The sequence below is a fragment of the Penaeus chinensis genome, chromosome 26, assembly GCF_019202785.1.
Source record: "Penaeus chinensis breed Huanghai No. 1 chromosome 26, ASM1920278v2, whole genome shotgun sequence".
In the NCBI taxonomy this organism is placed as follows: domain Eukaryota; kingdom Metazoa; phylum Arthropoda; class Malacostraca; order Decapoda; family Penaeidae; genus Penaeus; species Penaeus chinensis.
In genome coordinates, this window is record NC_061844.1 from 14420898 (window position 1) to 14437580 (window position 16683).

At 41.8% G+C, this 16683-nt stretch overlaps 1 protein-coding gene across 1 annotated transcript in view; it reads right to left on the reverse strand.

The window, feature by feature from the left end:
- The window catches only part of LOC125039107, a 37349-nt gene extending 21059 nt beyond the window's left edge, over positions 1-16290 (reverse strand). Inside the window, exon 1 of the mRNA XM_047632841.1 lies at positions 16143-16290. Within this exon, the coding sequence (XP_047488797.1) occupies positions 16143-16157 (15 nt within the window). The 5' untranslated portion in view covers positions 16158-16290. The remainder of the gene's footprint in view (positions 1-16142) is intronic.
- Positions 16291-16683: the final 393 nt, after the last annotated feature.

A 16683-nucleotide genomic window follows, 5' to 3' on the forward strand; every position in this document is an offset into this window, starting at 1 on the left:
AAACAAAGATTTGCAGAGGATATTGTTCTCTTCAGTGAATCTGCAAATGAAATGCAGCCACTAAAACAATTCGAGTAGTCAGAAAGTCTACGACTAAGATCATGTTCAACAACAGAGTTCAATTCGAATATATATACCTAGGGCAACTCGTACAGACAAACATCTTGCAAAGAGGAAATTAAGCAATGCATCAGTAGGCTGGAGTGCCTTCAGCAAACAGTTACCCAAAAGGCTCCTTGCCATTATGTTAATAAAATAGCAGGCTTTAACCAGTGCACCCTCCAAGTGATGACTTGTGGATCAGAAACATGGACTAACCTACAACCAAATTACTGGAGAGGAAACTAACAAGTAGCCAGAGAGGTATGGAAGGATTGATGCTGGGAATTACCCTAAGATATAATATGAGGGCGACGAGGATCAGGGAACAAAAAGTTGAAGATATGCTTGGGAGCATAAAATAAAAAATGTCGGAGACAGGACTACAGATGGACAAAGACTGAGCTATAGGTAAAAGGCCAATGGCCGAACCAACAAGATGGACCCCATATTTTGTCATTTCGTCACGCCAAAACAAATTGCAAGACAGACAAGGTTGGAAAAAATTGGGAGACTGTCCAGCAGTGGATGGAGTTAGTTTTTTTTTATTTTTGCCTAAATCATTTATATAATACTAGAGTAAAATCATTTCAGTTATGAAGAATATATATATATATATATATATTTTTTTTTTCATGCATTTCATTCTTAATAAGCTGGTGTTATTTTGAATGGAACACTGATTAACTTGACCGGTGACTTACTCAGGGAGAATTATCAAACCCTTAATATCATCGGAATGCCAGCGTGTCAGATGCATTTGCTTCAATAACTAACTTTTTAGATATGAAAATTATTAGCTCTGCTACTAAGATTTCATACCGTTCGCAATTAATTCAGTGTAAAATTAACTCTTATCTAAGTTTCATGACAATTGTTACAGTACCAACTACTTTAAGTCTTCAATAATTAAGGCTTAAATCACTTTATTTCATCTGTCTTACATGGTCATTGGTGACGACCAATTCTGTTTTTTTTTTTTTTTTTTTTTTTTTTGACAATTAGTAGTCAAGTCAAGTCAAATGTCCTTATGCATTCCCACATACATACAGAGGGGATTCTTTCGCCACTGCGAGGACAAGGGGTGCGTGTGCCGAGTGGTCCAAGACGACATAGGTTACACGCTTTTCGCCTATGCCCTACCATATCACACCCTGTGTACACAGTCCTTGCATGACATAACCAATTAACGTTATAGATCACCGGCAGCTGATGTTAGATTCGTCCAATTTACCATTAGTATTGTGGCGAGAAATAAAATTGACAGGAACAGGGTTTGATCAATTTTAGGTGCGAAAAGTAAAAAATATTGCAGACAAATTAACTGATTAATCGAGAATGGTGAACAATTGCAGCGACACCTGGAAAGCATATAATGGTTTAAAAGGGTACCAACATCTAACCTGTTAATCACTAAATAAATTTAATCGACTGGTTAGAAGCCGCTCTCACAAACGCCACGGAGCAAAAAATGGAGGGATGCCAAGTAGCAACGACGGAGTAGATAGGATATGACGTCCGTGTCGATAGATATAAAAAAATACAGGTTAATTCTTTATGCCTCAAACACCGTGGTATTTGTTACCTAGAGCAATGCACCCTCCAGAGACGAGGTCCCAAAATCAGGCTATCATGCAAACCCAAGATTCCAAACCTAACATTTCCTCCCCTGTGCCCCACCCACCACAAATTACAGAAAACGCTACATTAAGAACAGGTGAGGATATTGTTGACAGTCTCAGCGGTGACATGTAGCACATTTTCATTTTACGATAAATAGGTTACTGCAGCTGTACCTGTGTTTATTACCATATCTCATGCTCTATAAGATGGCAGTGTCCATTTCCCTCTATTCGCCACAGGCTATGAACCACTGGCTCTGAAATAATCAGAGGTACCGAAGTCATTCTTCACAGAATGCGCCTAGGTTACCACTGTGCATGGGAGATTATTACAATTGAACGCGAAGAGGTGCTGCATGCACTGTAGCGAGCCGAACGCCACGCTAGTTCACTACTTAGACAATTGTGAGCACACACAATTCCTGAGACAGGGACCGCCTACAACAGCCGCCGTGCTGGTAAAGAGGTTGTGCGATGTTATTACACCATGGCGGCAGGAGCGGCTGTTGGCAATCCCACCGCCACGGTAAGTACCGAGTGTCAGCCGTAAAAAGCCGACACAGGCCGGGCCATATTTAGAAGGCCCAGGCGAAGCTAGAACTTCGCAAATCATAAACTAATTCCCTCTATTCTTGTGCGTAGCTCTCGCTAACATAAGCGAACAAAAATGAGGATTGCTAATGACAGAACACTTGATAGGAAATAACAGTGGATTTGAATTTACTACAATATTTGCAGCAACCTAAACATATTTTAAAATCTTTAAAACCGTTCTTGGCATTAATATTTATGTCACATGCAAATGTAATGACAAATCTGGAATACGAATCCAATTTTTTTTTCATAAATGGGATTACTATGGCTTTTCTTTGGAAGCTTCCTATTGCAAGCATAATCATGACAACCAATCACAGCGCATCCAGTAACCATGCCTTTACTCATGACAGCTCTGCACGTGAAGCCCCCCCCCCCCCCGCCCTCCCCTCCCTGATAGTAGAAGGCAGGAATAGTACCAGTGGTAAAATATGAATAAACAATTGATCATTATTGCAAAATGCAACCCACCATGTGGAGCTGCTGTCCAACTTCCTTTATAGGCAGGAGGGCAGTAGCACCAGGAATGTGGGGGTTTGGGGGTTTAGTAAATTTTCTACTTATAGGTAATAGAAGGCAAGTCAAATCCATTGTCATCACTTTCGTCGTAATCAGTCATGCGTAAGATATTCTGAATATATACCACTTTTATACTTTTGACACGCATGAGAAGCCATCTACCGGCAAGATTTGACGATTCTGTTGTCAGTGTTCATTGCTAGTTCCAAAAGTGAAGTTTGTTGGCAGTGTTACTTGTGTTTCCGAATTCTTTACGGACAATCTGGCGAAAACCAATTCAATGAAACGTATGATTTCAGGGATAACACTAAATTCAGTGAAGTACAATAATCGTGTTCCAGCTGCTGAATTTCGTCAGAAGTTCCTCACATCCCAACCACCCTCACTTCAACCAGATTTGCATATTAAATTTAAGGGTGATTTTTTTTTTTTTTTTTTTTTTTGGGGGGGGGGGGGGTTGGAGCCCTAGATATAGAAGTCCTGTGACCACATGGTTTATACAAAGATTTATACGTAAAATATCAATGAGGAAAATGCCTGAGAATCTTTGGGGGGGGGGGGGGGGAAAGGAACCATGTAATGCAATACAAGACATGCAAAATAAAGGACTTCAAACAGATTTGACCAATTAGCTAATTATAGGGGGTGATGGGGGGGGACAAGAAAACAGGATATTTTGCCTTGGACAAACAATGGAAAAGTATCGAGAAAAGAAAAAGTGTTACACATGTTTATAGATCTAGAATATGATAGAGTGCCTAGACAGGAAGTGTGGAGATGTATGCGCAAGCGAGGAGTGACAGACAAATGTGTGAGAATGATTCAAGAAACTTATAAGAATGTTACCACCAAGGTCCGATGCACAGTTGGAATAACAGATGGGTTTGAGGTTAAGGTTGGCTTGCACCAAGGCTCGGGCCCTCAGCCCAATACTGTTCAATGTTATGGATGTGATGACAGAGGAAGTGCGTGAAGCGCCACCATGGTGCATACTGTATGCTGACATCGTGTTAGCGGAGACGAAGCAGGAGCTACAGAGGAAGATAGAAAGGATGGAGAACTACATTGGAGAGTAGAGGGATGAAGATAAGCAGCAAAAAGACAGTATTTCACAACGGACACAGAAGATCAACAATAATTGTTGGAATAATTGGAGAAAGGTTTCGAGAGTGATCTGCGATAAGAGTGCCTGTAAAGTTAGGGGAAAGTTGCACAAGTCTGTTCAGACCAGCTATGACCTAAGGTTTAGAAACTGCACTGCTGAGAAAAGTTAAAAAGAAAATTGGATGTTGCTCAAATGAAAATGCTCAGATGGATGGTGGGGGTAACAAAGATGGACTGCATAGGGAATAACTATATAACAGGATCACTTAAGGTAACAATTTAAAGAATGTTCATGAATCAAGACTGCGATGGTATGAACACCTAAGAAACGAAGATCATGTGGGAAGACAGGCAATGGAGATGGAAATAGAGGGAAACAGACCAAGAGGAAGGCCTAAGACCAGATGGAAGGATGTTCAAAAAGATATGAGGGAGAAACATCTAGCCGAGGCAGAGGTACTGGACAGAGCTCTATGGAGAAGTCTCATTAGAGCCAATACAAAGAAGAATGTATATGCCAGATACTCTAAATTTCTGGCCAGTTCTCCCCAATTTTCACGACCAAAGCACGTTATGTATGGGCGACTTCAACGCAAGGCACCCACACTTTGGAGACAACCAACGTAATAGTAATGGGGAAGAATAAGTATTTCATCAATAGGAGATCACTGACAGTATACGACACAGAAGCAGAGACTCATTTGGGAGGTGGCAGGTTAGACTATGTATCAAGCAAAACATTAGTTCATGGTTATGTCTGTACGTCACTGGTACAAGAGTTGTGACCACTTTGCAATACGAACAGACTATACTTCAGACAGCGACTCAGCCCTTGAAATCACCTTGGCTCAATCATCCCACCAGACCTGGAGCATCACTTCAAAGCACGGGCCTATAACTGGTAGAACACCTATGAAACAACTTTAATTTTTCTCAGGATCTAATCAAAGTTGTCATTGACAACTATAACATGGGACTGTTCACGAAAACTCTCAAAGAAAAAGAAGCCACATGCTTCCCATGCACCGAGGTGGATCAATGACTATCCAAGGGACCTACACGGGTTCAGGAGCTTGGTAAATGTTAAAGATAATAAGACGACAGATAATCTGCTTCTTTTTTCTTTCTTTTTTTTTTTTTAAGCCAACAAAGAATTCAAAGAATTAAAAACCGATTCATAATAAACACTGGGAACAATTCTTACAAAGTATCAATACTTAAACCCAGGCATGCAAACCGCATTTCTTGATCTTAAATGTCTGATATTGCAAACAAATTATCCCCGAGCAACTAGCTAGTTTTGGTATTCAAATTTACCTATCGAATCGATCGGCTCAGGTTCCCTTCAGGGGCATTAAGAGAACTCAAAATCATTTGAACTTGGCACACCTCAGGGAGGCGTAATTAGTCCCATGCTATTCAATATCCTAAGGCATAGATTGCTGGGCGATATACCACTTGCAGGCAATGACTCCATTATTTGCTATGCCAATGATATTTGCCTTAAATCCTCATCCGAGGAGAGGATGCAAGAGATTATAAATTACTTTCAGTAAGGGCTATTGTTTTGTCTAGATTATCAAGACACTCAAGGCACTTAACCAAGAGAATCCCCCTGCCAAGGTTTCATATAAATGACAAGGAGCTAGATCTTTGCCACCAGTACAAATACCTCAGGATGATTGGTAATGATGCAGAGTTCATCAGAAACCTGAAAAGGATGTGGAAGCGACTGAAGCCACTTGGGACACTTGTGGGCAAAGACCATGGTATCAATGTCAATATTGCGAAATTAACTTGTCATACACAAGTCAGATTATCATGAATTGCACCTAGTATTGTTCAAGGGATCAGTTGACTAGTTTAGAAAATGCACAAATTGAAGCAATGAGGAGCATTCTTTGTGCCCCTAGAATAAGGAGTGTGAATATGAGAACAGAACTTAATTTACCTTCTGTTTACGAAATATACATACATACGACATTTAGTGTCAAATCAATTAGAGAACCCCTCCATTGTACAGAGTTCCAAAGACAAAACAATAGATGAGCGAGCTGACATTCACTCAAATCCATGGGTACAAGTAACATGTAAATACCCATAACCAAGATCCTACATGGACGTTCTGTACCACTGGAAACTGTTGGACCTAAGTGTATACTACACGACAGCTCCAAAAGACAGTCCCCCCCCCCCCCCCCCTGCTATGCTTAAGCAGTATGCACTTGCAATTATAAATGAGCATCTTGAAACTGTCCAATGCACGAATGCTGCACTGACGGATCCCTGCAGACTGGGAGCAGGGCAAGATGCGCTTTTGTATATAAATATTTTGCAGCACCAGGATTGTAGGAGTGATCATGACTGGGATAGCACTACGCAAACAGAGTTGGCAGGAATACTCATGGCCACCTTATTTCTATTGAATCAAACTCAGGGGTAATTTTCTGCTCTCCAGGCTCTGAACACTAGACAAATATACAGGAAATATTGCAAATGACATCAGGATAAACGTGTATCGTGCAAAATGAGGCCATGACACTGGATTTCACTGCATGTTGGAATCCCTAGGCATGATCATGCTAATCGCCTAGCAAAGTCTCCATGTGACTAACAAAGTGTGGATATAGATCTTGGGGTACCCTTTTCTAGGCTTTTATAGGTTATTAAAGCTTCCTTCAAAGAGGCCTTGGCCGAGCTGATTAATTCTTGACGCCCTGAAAGCTGTAACAAAGCACTATGACCGGTTTAGGTCAGATTCATAAAACAAGATATATAAAACAAGAACAAGACAATTATATTGTGACTGCAAGAATCAGGCTTGGATATGGATTGTACTGACGTCAGTACAGTTTGCAATAAAGAAACTAAGTGTAAACTAATGAATACAAGCTAACACTTGTACATTGTATCTTAGTGCCATGTGTTACGTAGTTCTCTGTACCTCATGCTAGGTGGTCTGCAACTATTTCATATTATCTGCTTGTCTTAGAAGATATAATTATGTTGTATCCTAAATTTGTGGTATCACATAACTGCAAATCAAATGTAGCAATGCCTTTTCACGCTCAAGCTGTACGTCAGCGGAATTACCTATAATGTTTTCTGCCTTTGAGCTCGGGTACTTGGTAATTCCCTTTTGCACATGTACAGGTTGTCACAAGGTATTCTGCCTGGCCCCTGGACGCGCAGTCTCCTCATCCCTATACCGAAACTAAACACCGATAAATACCGCCCAATTTCACTAACCTCACGTGTATGCCAAGTTCTAGAGGATAATTTTAAACACTCAGTACAGGTTACAAGGGGAATTCTCAGACTGTACGGATTTCTATCAGGACGTGGTACACAACATTGCTTTGCAGGGAAGCATACAGTTTTTCTGGACCTTAAGTCAACTTCTGTTTGCAATGTCAAAAGCTATCTTGAAACAATTAGCAAGCTTGGAGTTAATTTTCCAAAAATGACAAACGGATCTTCCCTGACAATATATCAGATTTGTTCTCCTGTGATGAAAGAGAATCTGGTGATCATCTCCGTCGCATTCCCTGCCGACAATCTTAAGGCGATTAGACAAGTCCCAATAGCAGGGAAGGGCATGAATTAGATCTGGGAAATTACTGGGCAAAACCGGTTGAAATAAGGGTAACTTACCGAGAGCGACGCTCCCTTCCAAAGACTAAGTTCCAAATTCAGATTATTTTTCTTCTACCCAACGATCTTGGGTGCGTGGGGAACCAGAGGTTGAAAGGGGGGGGTTAATGGATAACAATGGGTGTCAATAGGAACCTGCAGAAATGGAAGAAAATGATTATGAAACCTTAATTCGATTTTTCGAAAACCCGAGCCAAATGTCCCAAAAATCATAAAAGCGATGGAAATTGGCCAGTTAGCCAGTGAAACGAAGATGGTGGGGACGTCAGGAAAGTCTACGGACCGATGCACCAACTTTCGAAAAACTACAGGAATCCAGTTCAAAGCCAAGTAACACCAAGGCAGGACGTCACCAGGATTCCTCCTGGGTTGTCCCTGCACCCAAACTGTGTAGGGTGTGTGTGGGTGTATACTCTCCAAATTGTGTTAGATACTATGATCAAGGCATCTAGAAAAGACAGTGTTCAGTAAAAGTTACGAATACGGAGTGTAGTGCCAGGGTAACAGGGTGCTGTACGGATGACCGTTGACGAGCCCTGGTGAGTATGTGTGACAGCACTTGACCTGGCACTCGCAACCTCCCCGCGCCCGACCGCAGGGAATTAATCACCGTAGAAGTGGACAACCACCTCCTCGCTCTCCTCGCTGTCCCATCATAGAGGGGGAGGGGGATGTGCTCAGGGCCGCTGCATTGCCATCTACCACTCCCCTCATCCCCCCACCCTATGGGAGGGATTGATTCCACTGAACATAGGGAAATGAACGGTGTGGATTCGCCTTTCGACCCCGATGTGGATGACGAGGGATTCCAACTCGTTCAGAAGAGGAGGAAGACAGTGAAGACCACATCGCAACACCACACCAGCAACATGACCAATAATGCAACCGGAGTAACGACTAAACAACGTGAACCCATCGCCCCAAAGGAAAATTACATTAGACTGGCCTTTCCGGAGGACACGTCTACAGCTGATAAAATCAAGTGGATGAGGGAGGTCAGCCAGCTGCCGCCCCTCCAAGAGGAAGGCCCGCTAGACATGGTGCAGGGGAAATGGACATCCTCTTGCTATGTCTATGTAAAGAGGGAACAACAAAAATACGTGGCCCTCATGATTAATGGGACTTTCGCAGGAATTTCTCTACAGACTAATGACTACTATAGACCCAAAAGCAAAAAATACGGGGAATACCTGGTTACCAGGTTTCCGAAGAAGGGTTTTTTTAAAGCTCGGGAGGATCTACAAGAAAGGACAAGCCCTGAATAGAATCGTCATTGTATGGAGTGGAGAACATCCGCCACCCAAAGAGCACAAATTCTTTGGACGATACATAGAGTCGAGCTCCATTCGACCGTAGACCTCAGATGTTGTGGTTTGCTACAAGTGCCAGGGTTACGGCCACATAGCAAATACTGCAGGAAAGAAACAGCCTGTGCTGTTTGCGCAGTAGCTCACCAGACGTAGGACTGTCCTGCAAGTAAAAATGAAAAAGACAACGACAACGGAAACCCCGGCAACATCATGAAGAGGTGCGTCAGGTGCGGAGAGCAAGGCGTGGCGGCCTGGCACCGCAACTGCCCCCACAAACCGCCACGCGCACCCCCCCCCCCCCCCTGCTGCCCCGACCGTACCCATCGACCGCAGAGTGGCGATGCCCTGCCCAGCCCAGCCACACCCCATCCAGTGCCGTGTGATGTCACCAACCCACAGGAATTCCGGCCACTGCCAGGGGGATTCCCCATACCAGGAAACAGTGCCACAGGAGTGACCAGTGATGAACAAAACAAGGAAGTGATTGAGGAAATAAGAAGCTTCAGGCAAGAACTCGCTGAAATGAGAAAAATGATCATGGAAATAAAAAGTGATCGGGTAGACGACAGGGAAAATATGATTTCTAATGATGTTAGTGATGTCGAAAATACGAACGTCTGTGACAATGTTATTACTCAAGATACCATCGCCGAATCATCTAAAAACGGTGACGACAGTAACAGTGAAAACAACGCCGAGGAAACGGACGAACTATGGGACATCACTCAGAAAATGATATCAGGTACGGATTATACTTATATCAATACGAGGAAAGCGCGCAGAATCAGTGTAAATAAACAAGATCCAGCACAGATATGTAATGCTGTACAAGAAATATGCAAACTAAAGGGCTTTATCAAACAAATTTGACCAATCAGCTAATCATAGGGTGTGATGGGGGACAAGAAAATAATTACCCTTCTCTCATGGAATATACGTGGTGTCAACCCTAGAATTAATGACTTGCTCTACTACATTCATAACCATAATGTTGACGTTATCTGTCTACAAGAGCCCTTCACATCAGCCACTAAAATAAAAACCGCCCCTAGAATTAGAGGGTACTACTCCTATACGAACACAGGGATGACAGGCCTATTGACTTATGTCAGTGACACCATACCGCACAAGTTGGTGCAGAAGTCTGATGACAATAGTGTGCAATATTAGCATTTGCATATTCGAACAGCCTCTGGGCTTCTCTCTGTACAATGTATACGCAAGGTGTAGAAAGTTTCAAACCGATTCACTGCCCAACTTTCAAAATCACGGCACAATATGCATGGGGGATTTTAATGCTAGACATTATACATTTGGAGACAGTCAATGCAATGAAAATGGCGAAGAGTTCCGAAATTTTGTGAACAATAGATCTGACCGTATATGATACAGATAGGGAAACTCACGTGGCGGGGGGCAGGCTAGATTATGTAATAGGAAGGGATCTTGTGCATGGAAACATCAGAAGCATGCTTGCAATAGAGCTAATCAGAGACCACTTTGCAATAGTAACGAGATACGCAGTTGATAATAGTCTATCTGCAAAAACAAATAGGCTTAAAATTTATATTCCTCTTTACCTTGAGCACCACTTTAAATCACGTATTTATGACTGGTATAACGATTACACAGTAACGAGTGTTGATAAATTCTCCATGGACATGATGAAAGTAGTCACTGATTACTAAAACACCTGGGTCCGTCCAAAGAAAACCTTAAAGAGCAACAATTCACAACGTCTAAAACAACCTAAGTGGGTCAGTGACCCTACACTATTAAGGGAACAAGAGCGAGTTCAGGAGCTTTGTGATATCTACAAGCAGGACAATACACGTGACAATCTTATTCAGTTTCTTAAGGATAACAAATCTACGGGATTTAAAAACTCATTTCAGAAAAGAACACTTTGAACAGTTCCTACAAAGCATTAACAATAACACCTCAATGTCAGGTCTGGAAAAAAATGAATCGACTCTCAGGCAAAAGAACAAACACCCCGCAGTTCCATAGTCCTCTTGCACAAGCAGACATGCTCCTTAGTCAATGGGCTGGAGCGTCCAAATTGAGCTCACTTCCCACAAATATTCAGATCGACCTTAGTCTAAAATTGGCATCCGGGGTAAATTATTGAGCTGGATTAGAATGTTTCTTTCGAACATATCTGCAAGTGTCTTGTTCAGGGGAGTGGGAAGTTTCACCACACAGTCTTTTGAATTTGGGACGCCACAGGGAGGAGGAGTTCTCAGCCCTATGTTGTTCAATGTCCTCATGCACAAGCTGGTGGCAGATATTCCACTTGGGGATGGTGAATCCATTATATGCTATGCTGATGACATGTGTGCCAAAGCATAATCACAAGAGAGTATGCAAATAATTCGACAAACTCACAACTAGGGCTCATGTGTGGGGATTAGTCATCTCCACTGAGAAAACAATGGCTCTCAATCCATGTATCATACCCCTACCCACTTTTCGCATAGGTGACCAAGAGCTTGACATGTGTCATAAATATAAATATCTCGGGGTGAACATAAATGATGCAGACCTGATCCTTTCACTGAAAAAGAGAGACTGGGAGAGACTGAAACCGTTGAACGTTCTTGTTGGAAGAGAACATGGCATCAATGTTAAGATCGCTAGACTGTTTTACTTGGCTTTTATAAGACCAGTTGTAGACTACCATGCACTGCACTTGTTGCAGTGTAAGGAATCAGAAATAGATAGCTTGGAGGTAGTGCAAAATTAAGCCATGAGGATTATCCTCGGGGCCCCGAGAACAGCAAGGATAGTAAACATGAGGTCAGAACTTAACCTACCATCCATCTCTGATAGAATAATATTTATTTCCACTATAATTGAGGTCAAAGCTCAGAGGGAACCCTTGTATCTTTGACTTCCAAAAACAAATGCAGCATAAAATCACGCAAGCAGACGTGACTAATCACACACACGCGCCCTCTAATACACAAAATCTCCATGAATATTACAAAGCTCAATGTCCAAATTAGTAAAATACCACAGGGTCCATCCATTCCACCATGGAAAAATTCAAAATTGATCGTGCACCTTACGTGTCTACCACCAAAAAAAAAAAAAAAAAAGTACATAACTGCGTGTTACAACAAATTGCATTAGCAACGGTAAAGGAGAACACAGTCTATGGGCGATGTACAAGAGTGTTACGTTGACGGATCCGTACAGTCTGGATACAAAGCTGGTTGTGCTTTTACTGTATACAAAAATGCCCTACTAAAACATCAAGTTAATACGAGTGCGCTAAATTGGGCCAGCACTACACAAACGGAGCTGGCAGGTATACCCCTTGCAACGGAATTGGTAATGTCTCGGGGCTCTGGAGTAGTTTTCTGTGACTGTCAGAGTGCTCTTCGGACAATTCTTTCAAAGCAGGTGGCGATGAGGAAATGGAGTTGCATTAAGCGTAACGTAACTTGTGCAATAGAGCCCAATTTTAACATTCAATTTGTATGGATACCATCTCATGTTGGCATAAATAACCAAGCACGACCACGTCGACAAATTGGCGAAGGAAGCCTGTAGCAAAGATACTGTGAACATAGATCTTGGGATGTCTCTTGCTAGGGTTGCACACATATTTAAAAGTTCTCATAAGGAAGAACTAGTAGATCTGACAAACACTCAAAGGCCTGAAAGCTGTACCATAAGGCACTACGATCAGTATAGAGATAGCAAGCCCTCCTATGGGTGGCACCGAAGTCAAACCAGACAATGTGACGTGGTTATGGTCAGAATACGTTTAGGTTACAGTGTATTGGCAACTGCACGGTGCAAGAAGTACAGATGAAACTAAATGTAGACACTAACGAAGAAAACAAGCGAACGCTTGAGCATTATATCTCGGAATGTCATGTGATACAGCCTTTCAGACAACCTAACATGAGGTATAAAAAACTATGAATATTTCATTTCATCTGATACACTGGAAGATGTACTCGTACTATATCCTAAATTTACTATGTAAAACTGCCGTAAACAAAAAAACTTGTGTAAACACGGCAAGGTAAGATCAACGTATTATTTTTGTATGATGTATGACATGTTTCTATATTACCATGTACAATTACAGTAGTCACAGACTACTGTACTGTGTCAGATGTATATAAAACTGTAATCATGATTGCCTACGCCTGAGCAGATAGCCAGGGTGGTAAATAAACTTAATCTACCGGATTTCGCAAAATCCAGATACCCTGTGATTATCTTACAGTGCGTCATAACCAAATAAACCAACCTAACCTTAATCCTGTGGAATTTATATACTGCGATCTATATATTCCCTAGCCAAGGGGCTCTGTCCCTGGACCCCCAGGGTAAAACCACATACCTTTATATACCGAAAGACCTTCGCTTCCATCTATGGTCAGAATTGCTTGGTTTCTCATCACTTTTTTCGGCATTTATGGGCTTAAATATTAGGCTTTGGTTGTCTTATTTGTTTCGTATATCCACTGTATAGCTTTAAACGCGACCAGGAATCGACGCAACATGATTAAAATGAAACCTTTCGCAACGGCGTTTCTCATCCAATGGCGTCGCACGACCTGTCAAATCTCCAGGTGAAAACGCGCATGCGCACAAGGTTACTGTACAGAATAGCGTAAATAATTACCAAGAGACAGACGAAGTATAATAAAACAAATGCATTACATACACGAATTCGAAAAAACAGACTTAATTACAAAATCATCTTTCTCACATGCGCGTAGCAATACATGGACTACTCGTAGTAATGAGTTAGGCATCACATTTGTTTAAGTCCTAGCGAGGTAAACTTGATAGGGACTTTAAAAAATGTGTCGACCTATTCTCTTATGTCCTGTACCTCTATAATCGATTTGCCCACCTTTTGCCATAGATGAAAAGTGTTTTCGTCAAGGTAACCACTCCACACACACTACCGTACTCTTGGTTGACATAGATGGAAAGTCTTCCAAGCTTTGGCATATGGGAAAAATTATTGACCTGGTTTAGAATATCTCTAACAGATCTGCAAGCGTCTTGTTCAGGGGAGTGAAGTTCCACTTTGCAATCTTTTTAATTTGGTATGCCACAGGGAGGCGTCCTCATGCACAAGCTGGTAGCAGATATTCCACTTGGGGGATGGTGAATCCATTATAAGCTATGCTGATGTGTCAGCATCCACACAAAGGAGGATGCAAATAATTCGACAAACTCACAAGGGCTCCCGAGTGTGGATTAGTCATCTCCGCTGAGAAGGGCTCTCAAGCCATACATCATACCACTACCCACCTTTCACATAGGACACCAGGAGCTAGACTTCTCTCTCAGGATGAACGTAAATTATATAGACCTGAGCGTTTCTCTAAAGAGACTAGCAGATAGTGAAACCGTTGAAAGTTCTTGTTGGAAGAGGACATGGCATTAAAGTTAAGCTCGATATACTTACTTGGCTTAAAAAAAAATTAGACTACCAAACTAGCACAGAAGTCTGCAGCAAAGGCACTGAACTAGATCTTGGGATGCCTCTTGCTAGGCTTGCCCATATATTGAAAAGTTCTCAAGGAAGAACTGGTAGATTTGAAGAACACTCAAAGGCCTAAAAGCTGTACCACAAAACACTACGATCAGTATAGATATAGCAAATCCACCTTTGGGTGGCACCGAAGTCAAACCAGACACTGATGTAGTTATTGCACGGTGCAAGAAGTGCAGATGAATCTAGATGTTGCCTAACGAAGAAAACAAGCTAACGCTTGAGCACTATCTCTGAATGCCACGTGTTACAGCCTGTCAGACCACCTAACATGAGGTATTAAGAACTATTTCCATTTCATCCGACATATTGGAACATATACTCGTACTATATCTTAAATTTAGTGTGTAAAACTGCCGTAAACAAAGAGCGGTGTTATGTAAACATATGCAAAAACAAACATAATATTCTTCTGTATGGTGTATGATATATATTTTACTCTGCAATTACTGTACAATGTCAAACATGTGTACATTTAATCACAATTGGCCATGTCTGAGCAGATAGCCAGGGTTGTAAATGAACTTTACTTTAAACTTCTCTACGGAATTTCACAATCCAAAAGGCCTGTGGTAATCTTGCAATACGCCCTAACCAACCTAACCTTAACCACACGATTTATACACTACGTTCTATATATTCCCTAGCCAGGGGGCCTTTCCCCTAAGATCCCCGTGGTATTATATGCCAGCGGGACTACACACCCCTGGACCCCTGTGGGTTTAATACAACAAGATTTACATGTTCCCTGGTCAAGGGGCTCTGCCCTCTGGAACCACAGTTCTTCTAGGGTCTGAAGTGCTTGGTTTATATTTTCGGCATTTAGGACACTTCATGGACTCAATTATAAAGCTGTGATAGGGTTAATATTAGCGAGAGCGCCGCACCTTCTAGAGACGAAATCCCAAAACCGTTTTATCTTACGAACCCAAAATCCAAGCCTAACTTTCCCTACCCTCTTTATTCCCTAGACAGGGGGGTTATGGGGGTGATTGCCCCTGTTTATCATCACTTCGTGCCAACTTACAGAAAACAAACATTAAGAATTCTGGCCGAGTTAAGTTGCCCGTTATACAGCAGTTATTTTTCGTCATTCCGCGGTAAATACGAGGCTGAGGCAGAATTAACCCCAATAGAGTACTAGTACCTAGTGTTATCAGTAATCAATTACAAAAATTGTATTCGAGCTTCAGATTTTCTAATTCAATAAGGACTGGCACCAGTAAAAGTTTTGAAGGCGCGGGTTTCATCATCCATCAGAGAATACCCGTTTGAAAATCTACAACTGGAGGATGCTTCTTATCCAGTAAGAGGCATATTTCAAGTGCTTCAGTAATTCGGAGAACTTAAAACAAGCGCTATTCCCGGGGCTGACAAAGGCGTTAAAGTCACTCGCGTTAGATGACGCTTTTATACCTCCCTAGCGATTTACCGCTAATTAAGAAAAAAGTCGTAACTGAAAAAAAAGTACATTGCATATGCCAGAGCGCGGAACAGGACTTCGTTTGAATTCAAAATCCAAGTTGGCAATCGCAGCTTTTCAATACGATCCGTACATGAAAAACAACGGGATCTACAACAAAAACATTCATTCTAAACGTTTAAAACACGCACAAAATACGAATGCTGGTTAGAAATATATGGGTATAGATCCTCAACACCTTAGAATAACCAAATTATACGTTATCACATGCACATAATGCTCACCAGGAAGATCTTCATGGCTGCCGTGTTAAAGGTATCCCAGATCACAAATACACGAGAAGCTGTCTTGCAGGACCACACCCGTACACCGACTAAAAGTCACCCAGTACAGAATCTGATCAACCGGGCTGTGTGCTCTTACCTTCGTCGCCTCTTGTTTGAACAGCTGTTGACCGTTACACTAGCAAATTGCCAATTAACACGAGGGAATCAGTTGTTGGTTTGTCTTGACGATCGTAACTCTGTTTGTTCTCGTTTTCTTTTTCTTTTTATTTCCGTGTCTATTGTTTTCTGGTTAGTTTTCTCTTCTCTTCGTTTTTTGTTTTTTTGTTTTATGGGGGAGGGGGGATTTTCTTTTCCAATCTTTTGTTTTATTTTGAATACATTTCTTTCCTTTTATTTTCATATTGGCACGGTGAAATTTATAATTCTTTTGCTAGTTCATGCGCACGCACGCGCACTCACTCACTCACTCACTCGCACACAGACACACACACAGACACACACACACACACACACACACAGACACACACACACACACACA